At 41.8% G+C, this 17867-nt stretch overlaps 1 protein-coding gene across 2 annotated transcripts; it reads left to right on the top strand.

The window, feature by feature from the left end:
- The first annotated feature begins 8834 nt into the window (after positions 1–8834).
- Positions 8835–17454, top strand: LOC146811180 (uncharacterized). 2 transcript variants are annotated; one of them, XM_085614498.1, is made up of 5 exons: positions 8835–9107; positions 11722–12022; positions 14751–14830; positions 16397–16700; positions 17017–17454. In XM_085614498.1, exons 2-5 carry the CDS (start codon positions 11782–11784, stop codon positions 17133–17135), a joined length of 744 nt encoding a protein of 247 aa, XP_085470624.1. In that variant the 5' UTR covers positions 8835–9107; positions 11722–11781; the 3' UTR covers positions 17136–17454. The 2 variants fall into 2 exon arrangements, with proteins under 2 accessions (XP_085470624.1, XP_085470623.1); XM_085614497.1 differs by lacking the exons at positions 8835–9107; positions 11722–12022 and adding an exon at positions 13562–14646.
- Positions 17455–17867: the final 413 nt, after the last annotated feature.

The following is a 17867-nucleotide window of genomic DNA, read 5'->3' as shown; positions in this document are numbered from 1 at the left end:
CATTTTTATTGTTTCCATTGATTCCTATAAAATAAAGAAACACGCTTATAAAAGTATATCTTCCAAACTGTGCTGGAGGTCAAAATTAATAAGTCTAACAAGATCAGGACTAATAGATATATTTATCCTATTTTTTGTACATTTAGATTATCCTTAATGGTGCTTCAATATAATATAGGCTGTTGCTGGGGGTTATACTAACCAGAGTTCTATAATAAGGGAGATGGCTCTTGACACACAGTACAAATCATCGAAAAAGGTTTATAGGCTTTTAGAATACTGTGGATAATGGTCTTATTTAAAAAGAGACATACATAAAATGATGGCCCTGCCGAGATTTGTATATGTATTGCATATACGCCTTTCCAAGTTCAAGACTCATAATTCAACTCAATAAACAGTGAGGTGCATTTCCTGCTGTGGGACGGTGGCCCACCGAGGATTGGACTCAGTAAGCTGACCCGTGGTTGGTATGATGGAGGGATCGCATTGCCACACATCCAGACGTATTATAGGGCAGCGCAATTAGCAAACGTTAATCAATGGGTTGATCAACCGTTAACATTACCAGCGGACCAGATGGAGAGGCTGGTGCTGCAGCTGAGAGGGTATCTCCCCGCACTTTACACTGATCCACGAAAACTCACACTAGAGGGTCCCACAGAGGTGATGGTCCGGCAACGGCATGTGACTCTCTCTAAACTAGGGTGGAAAAACAAGCTCACCAAAGACACAACCACTTTGGGGTTCAAAGCAATTGGGGGCCTCAGGCATCAGAAAAGACTTCACTCAGTGGGACCTAATCGGGATTTCCAGGTTGTGAGACCTCCACACGGGTAGAGAGATGATGTCATTTGAACGGCTAGAGAACAAATATGAAGTGGCCAAAACATATTGCCCAAAACAGTGGGGGAAATTTTTGGGATAAATGGAATATATATCGGGGAGTCCCTGCCTCCGGTGGTTGACACAACCCTTGCCATGAATCAAGCAGAAATTATCTGACGGGAACAGCATACCAGGAGATAAGGAGGACAGCGGCCCTGCAAGGCCCTTTGGCAACACTCTGGGGGGGGGGGTGGTACTGCTTAAGCGTGTTTGTAATATTGATGATGTAAAGACGTAATTCTGTGCTGTTACAATAAAAAGATTTATTTTAAAAAAATAGAACCAGAGAATTTATTGTGGAGCGCCCAACATTCCAATGTTCTAATTTTTATTGAATGTTTAGAGCTCCCATCCAGGTAGGGTGAAGGGTGAAGCATCTCAAGTTCCTGAGTGCGCCCCATCTGCAGGGGATCCTGACTGCTGCAGCCAAGTCCAAGTGAATCTGGTGCACACCAAGCAGCCACACTCAGCAGGCGATGAGTCTCTCACAGGCCAAAGGGAGTGACTAGCGTTCATAACTGGGTGTCAGGCACTATGATATATGTGCTTCAAAAGGTTGGGCTAGAGAGCCCTGTTTTTTATGATTCTCTTATCAGTCTCATCTCCTTCCTAAGATGTGCCCAGGTCCCGTTATGGTGACCTGGCACTAAATCAAAGAGCACCCTTGGAAGTGTACAGGTGAAGCCTAACTCTTCCCTCTCCAGTTTGCGTCTCACCCAGCTTCTAGGAATGCAACAATACACAAATCTGTCTGTGGGATTACTCTATGTCCTCTGCATGTTTCACCAATGCTGGACTGAGTTTTACTATTCATTCATTCCTAAAAACTTTATTTCGGCAATCAAATGCCATAAAAACATCAATAAAACAAGCAATAAAATTCAATGACTTCATAAAATATACACAGTTAAAAAGGTAGTGTTCAAATTCGTTAGAGTGCTAAAATAAAAACCTCTATGTATATGTGTACTTATTTACATACACCCTTTGCATACTCTGCAAGACAAATGGATCCACCCTGAATCCAGGAAGACCGTCACACATGCACTCATCACCAACAGGCTGGACTACAGGAACGCTCTCTATGCCGGAATCAACAAATCTCTACTTCACAAGACTGTCCAGAACGCTGCAGCCAGACTCGTCCTCAGCATCCCACAACAAGACCACATTACCCAGCACCTCTACTGGCTCCCCGTCAAAAGGAGAGTGACCTTCAAGCTGCTCACACACGCCTACAAAGCGCCCTCCACAACACCAGACCCCAACATCTCAACGAAAGAATCTCCTTCTTTGCCCCCAGGAGAAAACCACACACAGCAGCATGCTGCCATTTCAATTGAAGGACTCGGTGGTTCCATTTATGATAGGACTGTTTGCATGATATGGCGCAAGCGCACAGACAGTGCTTAGCCCTTGACCCTTGCTTGTACTGTCTACCAAAGTACAAAATGATGTGTCTATCTCCCATCACATAGGTCTCTGGATGCAGACCCTCGATATACACCACCCTTTGGGGTAAAAAGACAATTATGGCCATTTACTATCCTGCCACTAGACGAGAATAGAAACCTTTCTCTTCTCAATACTGAAAACCCTGACTTCGAGATTATTTAATCCCCTGTGAAATGGATCCAAATAAGAGAAACATTTTTGCTGGAAATGTCGTATTTAAATTCCAAAGTGCAGCATCTGGATTAAAAGGTTAAAAATATGCCAAATAACTAAATAAAGTAACAGGGTGGCAGCAAACTGGCCAGATTGATTTTATTCACACACAAACACAATAGCACCACTTTTTCAGAGTTTGCCAGAAAAGCGCTTTCTTTGTTTTCCCTGGGCTTGCAACAATAGTGCATCAATCCTGGAGGTACTGCAAAGTGTGGATTGAACAAAATGTGTACTGCGCTCTGTGTGCAGGGATGTGGTCTTTTTACCTGCTGCTTACGTTTTGTAAGGATATAAGCAATGGATATTGAAATGGGTCAGGGCCCTCATGTCCTTAACTTTTCAGGCATATCCTCCGCTTCTAGGAAAATTATTTAATCTTCCATGCCTAAAAAACAAAGGAGTTATGACCTTGTGTAATGTAACTGGTGTCCATGTTTAGCGCTCCAATATTTTCGTGTCGAATCCGTGCTACATAAAACTGCAAAAAAAAGTTCATCAAATCACGTTGTGAATTATCCGTCCGGTTATATCGAGCTTAAAACCTACCATGTGCTCTGCCACCTCTTTCTGCTGCGGTACACTAATGTAAGCACTTGAGCTGCTGGTTAAACAATCCCCAGTGTGAGGCAGAGTCCTGCAGTTGGAAGTGCATGCCTCCATCTGTCCAAACAGAAACAGATGTATGCAGCAGCACAGCTGCCCCGAAGTCATTTTTAGGTCTCGCCTGAGCCAGCGCTTTAGCGCTGCTCTGGCGAGAGCTATAGAAAACGGGGATTTGGAAGTGCAAACGAGTGCTTTTCAGGCACCCAACTACAGTGCATGTGCGCCGGGCGCGCGCACCAGTTGGCAGCCTGCGTGTACATTTCGCGGGCGCTTTGATGTTCTCAGTGAGCCGCGCGGCGACTGCGAACATCAAAGCGCCCGCGAAATGATTACTTTCACTTTAAAGTTCGCACCTACTTGGCAGACTGGTTCTCTCTTGCTCTTTCCTCCTCTGCTCTCTCTCCTCAGAGTCCGTCCCTCCCCCTGTTGCAGCAGCTGGCATTACACGGGGGAGGGTGGCTCTTCATGCCTACCAGGCCAGTGGCGCTCTTCGTAGTCGCATTAGTGGCACGAAGCGCTTTATAAATTCTATATTGCAGTAGTAATCGGAGTTACACGCCTCAAAGCGCTTCAGCGCCTCGTCAGAGGCAATAAGCGCTATATAAATCCAGTTACAGTACAATATTTCCGCAGAAGCCCCTTATAACGCAACCAAACCTTCTTCGGGGTCCAACTTGTGCAGAAGGCATGAATGGTGTGCTCAGGTGTGGGCCCCAGGGGCCCATACTGAGGCTTGAAGGCCTCACCGGCACCAGCACGCTCCAGGGGCAGGCCTTCCCGTGCAGCCGTCTCTGCACCTCCGTGTCTCTTTGCTTAAACCGAAGCCCCGCTCCCCCCCCCACCCTCCCCCACTTGTCTGTTATCTCTGGCTTAGGGCTAGTACCATATAACTCTCTCCGCTCTGATAAGGCAGGTCTCTGGTTTGAGTTCTCGAAGAACAAACAATACATGTTTTTATTCTTTCCTTTCTGAAATATTTTACAGCCCTGTTTATGAGGGAATTACGAGACACTATTTATATTAGGGAACGTAAGATGCTTTTCTTAGTCTGTGGTAAAAGACTTCAAAAAGAAAACACCGTTTGCCTGCTATCGAAAAGTACATCTAAAGGAAAATGTGTCGGCTTTTCACTTGCAGATGGAATATTGTATTTTTTATTTTTGTAAAGTGCTGCACAGTGACACATGGTCTTTACTACACGTGATTAGCTTTCATAAGTGGATACATGCAATGTTTAGATTATACTAACATTTACCTAAATAAAGCATCTATCGCCTTAAATTAGACATATATAACAATAGAGTGATAACACAGCCATGTTATACGGTTCCGCGGCTTTTTGGCCCTGTAAAAAGCGGGTGTTACAATAACCTAGTTAAACAAGCATTTGCAATACAATAGGTCTCGCAGTTATACGAGTTTGAGCTATTGGCATTATAAATGACAGTGCCTTTTATTTATGTTTTAAAAAACCCAAACTTAAATAAAAAGCATTGTCATTTACAATGCCAATAGCTCAAACTCCTATAAATGCGAGACCTATTGCATTGCAAATGCTTGTTCAAAAGGCAGATTAAAACATCTGCCAGAAGCCACTTACGAGGCCAGAGCAGGAGCAGCCCCCTCAGCTGGGCCTGTCACTCCGGGCTAAGAGCAGCAGGGCGGGCGAAAAAGGCTGCATCGCGCACGCGCGTGTTCTGATTGGGCGCTATGACTTTAATATTTGGGCCTCCCTTCTCCCATTACTCAGCTGTTGCACGCGCCCCACTCCCACTTTAAACCTCATTTTCTTTGGTTTCTGCTCACAGCTGTCATCAGATTACGAGAAGAAGCAGCCTAGGTCACATTTTTGAGTAGATTGAGCAGGGGGATGTGATCTGTGAGAAATCTCCGCTGAGGCGTAATGGAGCACTTTATTAACACACAGTTGTGGGTTAACAACACACATAGGCTCACTGTACTATATCCTCGAAAACATCATGCTAGTAAACAGTATCTCTCCCTCAAGAGCTAAAGCAAAATGCTTGAAGTTGATACACATTTGCACAGCAGATTTTCGGATCAGCGTTAAGATGCACCAATGATTTCCCAACACACAGAGTATTTTCATTTAAATATCTGCAAGGATGTATTATTTATGCCTTACGTCCAAGGCAAGCAGAGCTTCCCCCAGTGTCTCTCAGACTGACTTACAATCAGCTACGCAACTGGAGAGGTGTATCGCTTTCTAACGATTTTATAATGTGATCGGCAAATTATTCCTGCGCCAATTTAAACAAACATGAACTGGACAGACGTGGTAGCGTTAAAAGGCAAAAGTCACTGTATCCTTCTTGAATGTATTGCGTAACTAATTAAAATTGTTATCGATTGCAATCGAGGCCAATCAAGTAGCAGCGGAACACCATAACGACCACTGAAAGAAATAGGCATATGTAGCTGAACAAAAAATAATATACTAAACAATTTCAAGAAATCTCATCTCAAGGCATGTAAATTAGATCATTCCCACACATTTCGAGAGTCGGGTGCTCTAAATCAACAGAAGCAGAGTCACAGGTGCAAGGCTGTGTCAACAAAATGAGAAGAGAAACCCAGAGAAAGAGCTTGTATATTCCATCCAACACAATGGAGTGTTCTGCTCTGCACGTCTTGTTTTCTTGAGTCACAAACTGCTGTAAAACCCCTACCTTCATGGTGGTCATTTAGGTACTACCAGGAGTAAAAGTCTCATTAGTATTCCTGCTACGACACCATTAACACAGTCTTAAGTTTTCATACACTTTCCGAATAGAATATAGATCTCCCAAAGTTAATTCACGTACTCACCAGATCAGCTCACACGGTGGATATAAGCAGGCTCTGGCAGTATCCTCCAATCCTGTTGAGCGCGCGGAGAATGGCTGCGCATGATTGGGTATATGGACTTGCAGCATGTGTGTGCACTGCAAGCACACCTGCTGCGCACGTAGCTGCAGTGCACTGGGTCCCCGGGCCGTCAATCAAGTAGCGGGCGAATCGCGCTACCAATGACAGCCGCTGGCAATTAAATTGGCCAGCCCCTGCGGCGCTATCTTCAAAAGCTGCGGGGGCGATCTCTTCGTCGTGACTGCATCGTAGCTTGTGCAAGTAAGTTGTCGCAGTCACGGTGGGGCTTAAAGCGGGTGGCGCGTTTGGGTTATTTATTACATACATTTTTGAAACCCCCGATTACGAGTTGCTGGGTATTCAACTTCCACAGTAGTTAATATGGCGCGCGGCCCATTGTGTTGGCTCGTTTTAAAAATGTGTGTACACCGGAAAGGTAAGCCTCAATCGGGCCCGTGCGATGTTCTGGTTTTAAGTAGTTTTCCGTCACGTTTCTTCTCCCAGCGCAAACATATCTAAAATGACCAAATTGAGAATTGGCCTGGTTTTGGTTACAACCTCGGCTTTCTGACATCCCCTGCCACACGCGCATATTGGGCCCAGCTGATAAGGGTGGTGGCAGAAAGCCGAGGCTGTAAAGTGGTCGAAGTGGGCAGAATTCTTTAATGAAAACCCTGACTTCGAGATTATTTGCTCCCCTGTGAAATGGATCCAAAAAAGAAAAACACTTTTGCTGGAAATGTCGTATTTAAATTCCAAAGTGCAGCATCTGGATTAAAAGGTTAAAAATATGCCAAATAACTAAATAAAGTAACTGGGTGGCAGCAAACTGGCCAGATTTATTTTATTCACACACAAACCCAATAGCACCACTTTTTCAGAGTTTGCCAGAGAAGCGCTTTTTTTGTTTGCTTTGTTTTCCCTGGGCTTGCAACAATAGTGCATCAATCCTGGAGGTACTGCAAAGTGTGGATTGAACAAAATGTGTACTGCGCTCTGTGTGCAGGGATGTGGTCTTTTTACCTGCTGCTTACGTTTTGTAAGGATATAAGCAATGGATATTGAAATGGGTCAGGGCCCTCATGTCCTTAACTTTTCAGGCATATCCTTCGCTTCTAGGAAAATTATTTATTCTTCCATGCCTAAAAAACAAAGGAGTTATGACCTTGTGTAATGTAACTGGTGTCCATGTTTAGCGCTCCAATATCTTCGGGTCGAATCCGCGCTACATAAAACTGCAAAAAAAAGTTCAGCAAATCACGTTGTGAATTATCCGTCCGGTTATATCGAGCTTAAAACCTACCATGTGCTCTGCCACCTCTTTCTGCTGCGGTACACTAATGTAAGCACTTGAGCTGCTGGTTAAACAATCCCCAGTGTGAGGCAGAGTCCTGCAGTTGGAAGTGCATGCCTCCATCTGTCCAAACAGAAACAGATGTATGCAGCAGCACAGCTGCCCAGAAGTCGTTCTTCAAAAGGCAGATTAAAACATCTGCCAGAAGCCACTTACGAGGCCAGAGCAGGAGCAGCCCCCTCAGCTGGGCCTTCCACTCCGGGCTAAGAGCAGCAGGGCAGGCGAAAAAGGCTGCATCGCGCACGCGCGTGTTCTGATTGGGCGCTATGGCTTTAATATGTGGGCCTCCCTTCTCCCATTACTCAGCTGTTGCACGCGCCCCACTCCCACTTTAAACCTCATTTTCTTTGGTTTCTGATCACAGCTGTCATCAGATTACGAGAAGAAGCAGCCTAGGTCACATTTTTGAGTAGATTGAGCAGGGGGCTGTGATCTGTGAGAAATCTCCGCTGAGGCGTAATGGAGCACTTTATTAACACACAGTTGTGGGTTAACAACACATAGGCTCACTGTACTATATCCTCGAAAACATCATGCTAGTAAACAGTGGGGCATATTAACAAGCCAGGCGATAAAATTATCGCCGCTTTAGCGGCAGAAAACTGCCGCTAAAACGGCAATAATGGGCTTGATAATATGCTCTATGGAATTCCAATTGAAACCCATGTTAGTCGTCCTTCACATCTAACATGGGTTTCAATTGGAAGTCCATAGAGCATATTATCAAGTCCATTATCGCCGTTTTAGCGGCAGTTTTCTGCCGCTAAAGCGGCGATAATTTTATTGCCTGGCTTGTTAATATGCCCCAGTATCTCTCCCTCAAGAGCTAAAGCAAAATGCTTGAAGTTGATACACATTTGCACAGCAGATTTTAGGATCAGCGTTAAGATGCACCAATGATTTCCCAACACACAGAGTATTTTCATTTAAATATCTGCAAGGATGTATTATTTATGCCTTACGTCCAAGGCAAGCAGAGCTTCCCCCAGTGTCTCTCAGACTGACTTACAATCAGCTACGCAACTGGAGAGGTGTATCGCTTTCTAACGATTTTATAATGTGATCGGCAAATTATTCCTGCGCCAATTTAAACAAACATGAACTGGACAGACGTGGTAGCGTTAAAAGGCAAAAGTCACTGTGTCCTTCTTGAATGTATTGCGTAACTAATTAAAATTGTTATCGATTGCAATCGAGGCCAATCAAGTAGCAGCGGAACACCATAACGACCACTGAAAGAAATAGGCATATGTAGCTGAACAAAAAATATTATACTAAACAATTTCAAGAAATCTCATCTCAAGGCATGTAAATTAGATCATTCCCACACATTTCGAGAGTCGGGTGCTCTAAATCAACAGAAGCAGAGTCACAGGTGCAAGGCTGTGTCAACAAAATGAGAAGAGAAACCCAGAGAAAGAGCTTGTATATTCCATCCAACACAATGGAGTGTTCTGCTCTGCACGTCTTGTTTTCTTGAGTCACAAACTGCTGTAAAACCCCTACCTTCATGGTGGTCATTTAGGTACTACCAGGAGTAAAAGTCTCATTAGTATTCCTGCTACGACTCACGCTAACCGTGGTCTTAATGGTCACTAAAGGCAGTGCACGTGCGTTCAGGCTGCACGCCCAAGCAGGGCTCACTGGTGGGAATGGAGATCACTGATCGGATTGCAGGTGACAGCACTCACTGATTTCTGAATGGTGAGTGTGAAGCGTTAAGGTAACCATGTTGTTCCTGCTTACATTTCACATGGTTTGCTAAATTTTGCATTCCCTATGAGCGTTTGCTTTTTCCATGATGATGTTACTTTTTTTTGGTAGGCTGCATATTGCTCTAGGCTATTGCGTCATTTACATTGAGCCTCATCCTATAGCCGGCAGCAATTGGGTTGTAGTTGAAGGCAGTGTGAGTTTTGATTCATGGAAAGGTAGCTCAAAGGGTTAATGACCCTACTGCAAAGAACATGTACAATGCAGATCACAAAGTGCACATAATGTAAATAGGTCAGTGGGCTAATGCTTTTGTCAGAGAGATCCTTTTGTTGCTTGCAGTTTATAAGATAAAATCCTAACATAGAACAGTGCGCTATTAACTCTCATCTACGAGCTGCATACAAACAGCAAGGTATAAATTAGAGCGTTATGTTTTTCCTCCAGTCTTTGATTATCCTAATGTTGCAAAAAGTGTTCTTTTGGTCAGAAATCAATTCTGATTATTAAAGAGAACCCTAAACCTTGGTATTACGTTTTAAAATCTGTTTTTATGTTTCTCCAGACCAATCACTATTAAACTATACGGCCTACTAGTATGGTTGTCATGTGACTCCTACACCTTGTAGTCCTTAGTCTTATGTAACATTTTCTATACGGTGATTTACACACATATTGATTGTCTCTTAGTAATGTGTGTGATGTTAAGTGCTCTGACACCCTACACTGGTATGAGTGGCGCTGTAAATCAAATTAAATGCGTCTGAGAGAGTGTGGTTATGCAGACTTGAGGGGCACTGTTAAACGGTGGTAGTGAGGGAATCCATAGCAGAGGTGGTCATTGGGGGGCAATAACAAACATTAATGCACAGGGTACCGCCAGTGCTAAGGCTGGCCCTGCCCTTGAGGCCAGTCTGCCTCACCCATAGGTACCTCCATTGGCCTTGTTTCAGAAGTAGTAGCTGCAACTCACCAGGGATTGGCAATGCAGAATTTGCACGCACACCAAACTAAGTTCGCAAACTTCACAATCTGTCTGCTTCATTCACAAGCACCTTTAACATGTGCTGCTTGCTGTGGGGCCACTGAAATTATATATGCAGCAAAGGAGGACAAAATTATGCCGCTGTGTTGACTAAATTATGCATTAAAAAAAAGGCTGCAGCGTAATGCTGTATGTTTTCTGATATTTTATTATTTTGACATGTGTACACATGCTAACAGTCTTTGGAAAGATTTTGCCTCATTAGTATCAGTGTAACATACAAATGCAACAGTGAGAAAGGTGATCAGTCAACCTTTGCACTAAGCCATCCACTCCGCAGCAAAACAAGTCACATTTTTATTTAACTTTTGATGCGTTTGAGCTATAAACCATTTAGTAGTTGAAATGGTCAGATCATGCAGCAGATCTTCCATTAGGAGGCAAATATGGCAGAGGCATAATTATATAGAAAACATTTTGCAAACTAGGATATTTTGCCATTCATGTTTGAACTGCCGTTGTGGAAAACGGGAGAACTGCTGATGACAAACTCCATGGCTCGGTGACAAATGGCTTGTGCTTCCACATTTGATCGTATTTAGGACATTCTGTGATTAGAAGCATATCCCACTTTGTGAATGTGTTTTAATGTCAATAACTCATTATAACCTTAAATAATCATGTGTATCCATTGTTTGATGAAACTGGGCAGTGAAATGCCAAACTAATACTAAAAATTTGGATGTTTGCACATTCTGCCCACACCTCTGGCTCTGCCCACTGATCCAATCCTTGGGTTATTCCCACCCTCTGGTTTTGGGGGTAACACCCCTCATCAACCAGGCTAGCTCGAATCCAGTGGCAAGGGACCTTGTCTGGGCATACCCTGCCAACTTAGGGTGAACAAAGCAACCACGAGGAGATGATGGACTGAGTGCTGCAACTTTTCAGACACTCACCGCCAGTCACAGATCTGTGTTGAATCCGTCATCATTCTTTAGCTCACTTCGCCACCCTAGTCTATCAGTGTCCGCTTTGTGAGTGTGGTGTTTGAGCAATGTCTGCATGGATAATTTTCGAGGGTTAATAACAGGGTAGATGAATTCCTGATAAGTTGCTGCATGTTTTTAGATTTTCAGCGTGAGGGTGTGTATATTGCTGTCTAATATGGAGCATGAGTTTCTGAGATGACATAGGAGTATCAAACTGGGTGAGATATCATATCTTTCTGAAGGCAAGAGAAGCTGTTTTGATAAGGGGCTAGATAGTTTAGAGTATGTGAATGTGATTTGATGCCTGATGGCATGTGTTTGGGTGTTTTAGGTGTGTGATGGCATTTGGGAGTATCATAGTGTTTGTGGATGTATGATTATGTATGTCTGGTGATATGCTTGAGTGTCTGTCAGTGTGGGTGTCTGTTGTGCAATGGGGACTACATTGTTGAGTGTGGAATGGGCTTGTCCATGTGTGCAAGAATTTCATGGTGTACACTGAAGTTCCATTCTGCTTAAGTGTCCGGTTCCATTTGTCAGTAGCTGAGGATTATTTTGATGGTACAGTGAGTTGAAAGCACCATGCACAAACTGTCCCATTCACTGCAGATTACATCACAGTTAAATATTTACTCTTTCATTTACAGGGATTAAAAAGAATAAGGCAGCTTAGATTTTTTTATTTTAATTCAGAACATTTGGAAGCCATGGCGCACATGACGAGGAAATCGAGTAAGGACTGCTATTGCTGTATATTTTACTATGTAGACCGATCAGTTGTGCTGCAAAGTCATGCGGAAGTCAGATTTAATGCAACGGAGAAGACTTCAGAACTTTTATTAGGAGCCCGCTGTCACAGTGCCTTTGAAACATTTGACCTAGATGATGAAGGAACACCTACCAATAAGAAAATGATTTATAAAGGGATCCTAGTCTTCTACAGTGAATGTAAGTGTCTTCAATATGTATGTTTCACGGTCCCCCTGTCAGTTAAGTTTGCTTTTGAATATTGCTGAAATGCATATCAATACTAATACCTAGGCTCAGTTACTGCTGAACCAGTTATGGCCATAGAATGCTATCTGGTTCGGCCTTTACACAATCTGTACATTGAAACACCAGTCTGCCCCTGATGATATCCAGTACCTTTCTTTTCGGTATCAAGTGAGAATAAATTTCACATATGCAATGCTCCCTTTTCCACTTTGGCTCTACGTTGTTTAAAACAGTCATCTCATCTTATGGTAAATCACCTTTTCCTTGGCATTGAAGATCTGCTATTAAAGGTACATCAAATGAAGTCTTTTCTCCTCATGTCCCATCATGCAGGCCTCCATGCTGCACTTTCGATCTCTATATTTCTATTCCCTTGGCTTATTCCACCGACTCCCAAAATACTAGTGGCATATATTCTACTCTGATCACAATCTCTCGTAAGCCCATTGGCGGCTACTACTGTAGCCAGTTCTCACAACCCTACACCTATGTCCAAAAACCTCTTTCTGAGGTGTTACATGCCTGCCCACAGCTCCATAGAAAATGACTACAAATTAAATACATAATGTAATGCAATACCTTACAAATATGTGACCTGATTTACACATTGGTGGATGAGTACTCCATCCCAAACATTATGAATTACCCATCCACCTTATTACAAATGCATTGGAATGTGATGCACTTGCAATAAGGTAGAGAGGATCTGTCATGTACATTGGCATGTTCACTCCATTGAAGATCAGAATACCATGGAGCAGCAACAGACTAATTGAGGGTCCATAGTAATTGTTCATTTTACACTGGGTACTCTAATCTCACCAGTTTCAGTGACAAGTAAATTTACACAATAGGTCATACAAATAAGTACTGTATCGCAAGTCGTTTGCAAATAGGAACATTTTGAAAATGAATTCTTTTTTTTTATGTTACAGTCAAAAAACAATGTGCAGCTGTAAAAAAGACTATGGATGTGTTTATTAAAAAAAACAGTATGACTTTAGCACAGGATTTGGACAAGGAATTGGTACATATGGGTAACATTGAGACAAAAAAACTGTCTTCAAAGAAAAAAGATCGAGCTGCTAGTCCATTAAAAGAGATGGGTAACATTGAGACAAAAAAACTGTCTTCAAAGAAAAAAGATCGAGCTGCCAGTCCATTAAAAGAGATGGGTAACATTGAGACAAAAAAACTGTCTTCTAAGAAAAAAGATCGAGCTGCCAGTCCATTAAAAGAGCTTAAAGAAAATATGCCAGTTGTAGGAAGTCAGAAACGCAAAAATGATTTCAATGCTTTACAAATGAATAAATCAAAGATGGATAAATGCGAAATCGAAAATTCAAAACCTGCAACCAAAATGAAAAAGCAGCAATTCGCCAGAAGCATTAAGCAGCAACAGAAGGATGGCATTAAAAAGAAAAATGTTGTTGTGACATTATTAAAGAAAAATACAACTAAAAAAACGAATTCAAAATGTGTAGATCCAACAATGCAAAGAATGTGTGAGCAATTTTCTGGATATAACTTTCAATTACAACAGAGTGATGTTTTACATACTTCTGTGACAACGAACTACACTGATCCGCCACCAAAAACTCCAAACCAGACTAGAAATTCTATCTCAGAAAGCATTAACACTGGGCAAACTATTGCCCCATCAACCAGCACTGCACCTTCAGGAACACTACACTGTAGCCCTGTAACAACAAATCTGAATCATAGGCAACTAGCAGAGTGCAATAGCTTTACTTCTGTTCCACGAGCAGGCCATACGCTTTCATTCAACCATTTGACCGCTAATGGAAAACCCAAACAACATCAAGTTTTGAGCAACCCAGGCCTACAAAAGTCAACTATAGAAAGACCGGATTACAGTAGACAGGGAGTTGGGAAACACAAAGATACAACTACTTCTGCTCTAGCGTCTAACAGTCTTTCTTTCATTCAACAAACCGTCCATCAGTCAGGAAGTATACATGGTTCTGCGAGGGACTCACTCAATATTGATAATCAATGTGCAGAATTAAATCAGACAGAATTACATTGCACCATGTCGTCGCCTACAATACCGTCGCACAACAATTATTTATTGAATGCCTCGGAAGCTATGACATCTGTCTCCCCTTCAAGATATGTGCCAAGAGTCCATGACGAAACAACACAATATAGTGGATCAGAACCCACGATTCATAGCCAAAAAGATTGGCCCCAAGTTAATTCACATCCACTCCAACCATCACAAAGTAATACATCCTATCAATCATCTGTGCATCCAGAGAACCAACTTCAATCCTCTGTGCTGGCACAACAAATACATTCTGAATACAGGCCACAGCAAATGCAAGAATCGCTAATTGCAACCATCAATAAATCCATTAACATAGCCAATGGTGAAGAAGATCAGATATGGGAGAATCTCGGCAATTGTCAATCTAATGAAGATGATTTTGACAACGATAATGAACTGTCTGACCACAGTGAGGCAAGACCTAACGTGTACAATAAAAAAGATCACAGAGAAACCAATAGAACAAATGTGCAAACACATATAAATCGTGCTAATGTGATAGCTGGTAAGTTTAAAGTCTTCTTTTGTATATGCCAACTTAAACTATCAAATGATTCATGAAATAAAACCAATATACATTTAAATGTACATATATTTGCTTTTTTGCAGCACTTGGGATTGACCTAAAAGATCTCCCAGTGGTGACAAAGGCTATTAGAGGTCTCCTGAATATCCTTTCAGAAACTAATGTAAGTTTGTTCTTTGATAATTGTTCAGTTATTTGTATTGTATGCTTCCAGTTGCTGTTGTGAATTTAAAATTATATACGCCAAATTTTTAAAGTCACGTGCAGTGAATTCTCCACTTTGTTGTCCCTGCGCACTTATAACATTTTACCCCCATTTCATTCCACCACCCATTACCACATTTTTTATCCTCCTGGATAGCTTATGCAGATTTATATGCAGAAGCAAACTGTGTAGTATTTTTATTTTATATTGGCATGTTCACTCCATTGAAGATCAGAATACCATGGAGCAGCAACAGACTAAAAACACTATAGCTATTTTTAAACCACTCAGCCCATGGTGTATGATGTCACCTGAAACTCAGTGTAAATTGTTCCTATATTGCCATTCTATCACCCCTGATATATGTATAAGTTCATATTCACCCATACAAAAAACTTGATATCAGTTTCATAACATTAATATGTACATTGTGGTGTTGCATATCTCTCTATCTTTACCTCTCTAAGGGACAGATGTACGACCATAGCATTTAGCGACTCACAAGTTGCGCGCAATTGCGAGTCGCACTTTGCGAGTCACTAAATACTATATATAACAGTGTCGGAGACACTGTTTGTGATTCCCAATGGGTTTGCAAATTGCATGCCTCATCAATATTCAAGAGGCACTCGCAATTTGCGACACCATTGGGAATGGCTGGATCTCCCAGCTATGGTGGCCTGCTGGGCTCCGCAAACCTCCATTTCTGAGACTGCTTTTAAATGAAGTAGTTTAAAAAAAAAAAAAAAAAATGCAGCCCGGGATGCATTACAAAAAAATGAAACTTTTTTGTAACATTTTTTTTTTAATGGGAGGTAGTGTTGAGATTCCTATGGGTGTGGCACCAGCGCTCGGATGATGCTCAAACTGTTATCAACGCATATTGTGGTTGCAAAACATTCTTACATAGGCCTTTGACTCGCTATTAGGAAGGGACGTCCTTGGAACGTCTCTTTCTAATAGCAACTCGCAATTCCTATTTAGCGAGTCACAAAACAAATGCGACTCGCTAAATCGGGATTGTTACACTGTCCTATTACATTTTGCATGTGCAAACGGGTCACAAACCAGTTTGCGCATGCAAAATAGGGTCGTACATCTGGCCCTCTTTCGCGCTCGCTCTCTTTCGCGCTCGCTCTCTTTCGCGCGCTCTCTCTTTCGCGCTCTCTCTCTTTCGCGCTCTCTCTCTTTCGTGCTCTCTCTCTCTCTCTCTCTCTCGCGCTCTCTCTCTCTTTCGCTCTCTCTCTCTCTTTCGCTCTCTCTCTCTCTTTCGCGCTCACTCTCTTTCGCGCTCACTCTCTTTTGCGCTCTCTCTCTCTCGCGTTCTCTCTCTCTCTTTCGCGCGCTCTCTCTTTCGCTCTTACGAGAGTTTTTTGAAATGTTACTTGGGGCATTAAACAAGAGTTGTTGCACTCTACTGAGAAGACTCATGTTAATGTTAATTTCATATGAAGGCTAATTTCATATGAAGGCTAATTTCATGTGTTTGTATCTCTAATATCCATCTCCATTCTTTCAATGCAGGAAGAAACGACCTCCGCTTCAGAGATGGGGAGTGCATTTTTAGAATACAGGCAAGGGCGACTTATACAACTCATTAAGGACCCCAAAAATCCTCTTCGATACAACGATATCTTGGTAGATGCTGGCCAACTTTATAGTTTAATTGCAAGAGCACCAACTTCAAGTGATCCTGGAGCATTTGTGCTAAATCGCGTCATATCTATGGTATTCAACGATCAGGAATTGGCAAACAGCAAAGGAACTGGTCAAAGAAAGCATTCGAAGGATAGAGGCTTGAATGAAGAGAAAGTTTCTGCTTGCAGAGGTATGTTTGGATGTATTGTGTATATATATATTGAACTAGTTAACCTTAGTGTATTCCTTCTTTTTTATCCATTGAAAATGTTTAAAGGATACTTGCCAATAGCAAAGTCCTGTGTGTACTCTACAAGAACCACCACCACTGAGGGGGATTGAGGGGAAATCAAAGGTAGTATTTTGAGTCAGTGGGTTGCAGGTGGTAAATGGAACTGTGAGGACACTGACTGAAGGATATGCTCATGACAGAAATCAATTGACCTGACTGTTCCCACCTACTAATGTATATTTTTAATGTATCCACTTTTATATTTATTCTACAGAATTTGTTTGGGCGCTTTGCAAGGAGCACCACTGGAAAGTCCCAAATAGTGACCAGCGTATCTTTAACAACAAGTGCACTAATGCAAGACGGAAATTTTCACCACATCAAACTTTATAAGCTTTGGTAATATTTGTCACGTTTCTCTAAATCTAGACTGATAATTTGATAGACAATAACTTTATTCAAATGTGATGGAGACACTTTTACCACTGATGTGCTTATAAACTTTAATTCATATAGCAATATATCTAAAAGTGAAAATGCCAAGAGACGGACCGGTTATATTTGTCACTTTTTAAAAATCTGTTCTGATAATTTGGTAGACTATAACTCCATTCAAACATCTGATGTAGACATTTTTACTAATAATGTGGTTTACAATTGTTAAATTGTAAGTTCAACCAATCTGCAAGTTTCTTCTGTCAATAAAAAGTCATCTCACAGGTCACCTGCATCTCCTTCAGAGCATAAGTTAATGGCATAAAAGCCTTGTACAATGTGTTTAGCAAATTGTTTTTCTAAATTATACCATTAATAGAGTATGGGGGAAAATAAACACAGGCGTTAGAACAGTTAAGCTTTTATCTGGCGACTAATTCAATTGTGTACAATTGTTCTTTTGGATAATATGAAAACAAACAAATGTTCCATACACATCATAAAATGTTTGCTGATTGTATAACTGATGAGTTTGTAGTCCGCTTATAATCATTGACTCAAAACATGTAACAAATAAAATTTAGTTTGAAAGGCCCATAAGGCATCGTTAAGAGCCCTGTGCAAGCTATCAAATCAATCACATTACTATAAATTAATCGGAGTGAATGTAACTAGTCTTCAATTAACATT

Source organism: Triturus cristatus, chromosome 7 (assembly GCF_964204655.1).
Source record: "Triturus cristatus chromosome 7, aTriCri1.1, whole genome shotgun sequence".
In the NCBI taxonomy this organism is placed as follows: Eukaryota; Metazoa; Chordata; class Amphibia; order Caudata; family Salamandridae; genus Triturus; species Triturus cristatus.
Note: the sequence above shows the minus strand (reverse complement) of the source record. Positions and strands in the feature narration are given on the sequence as shown.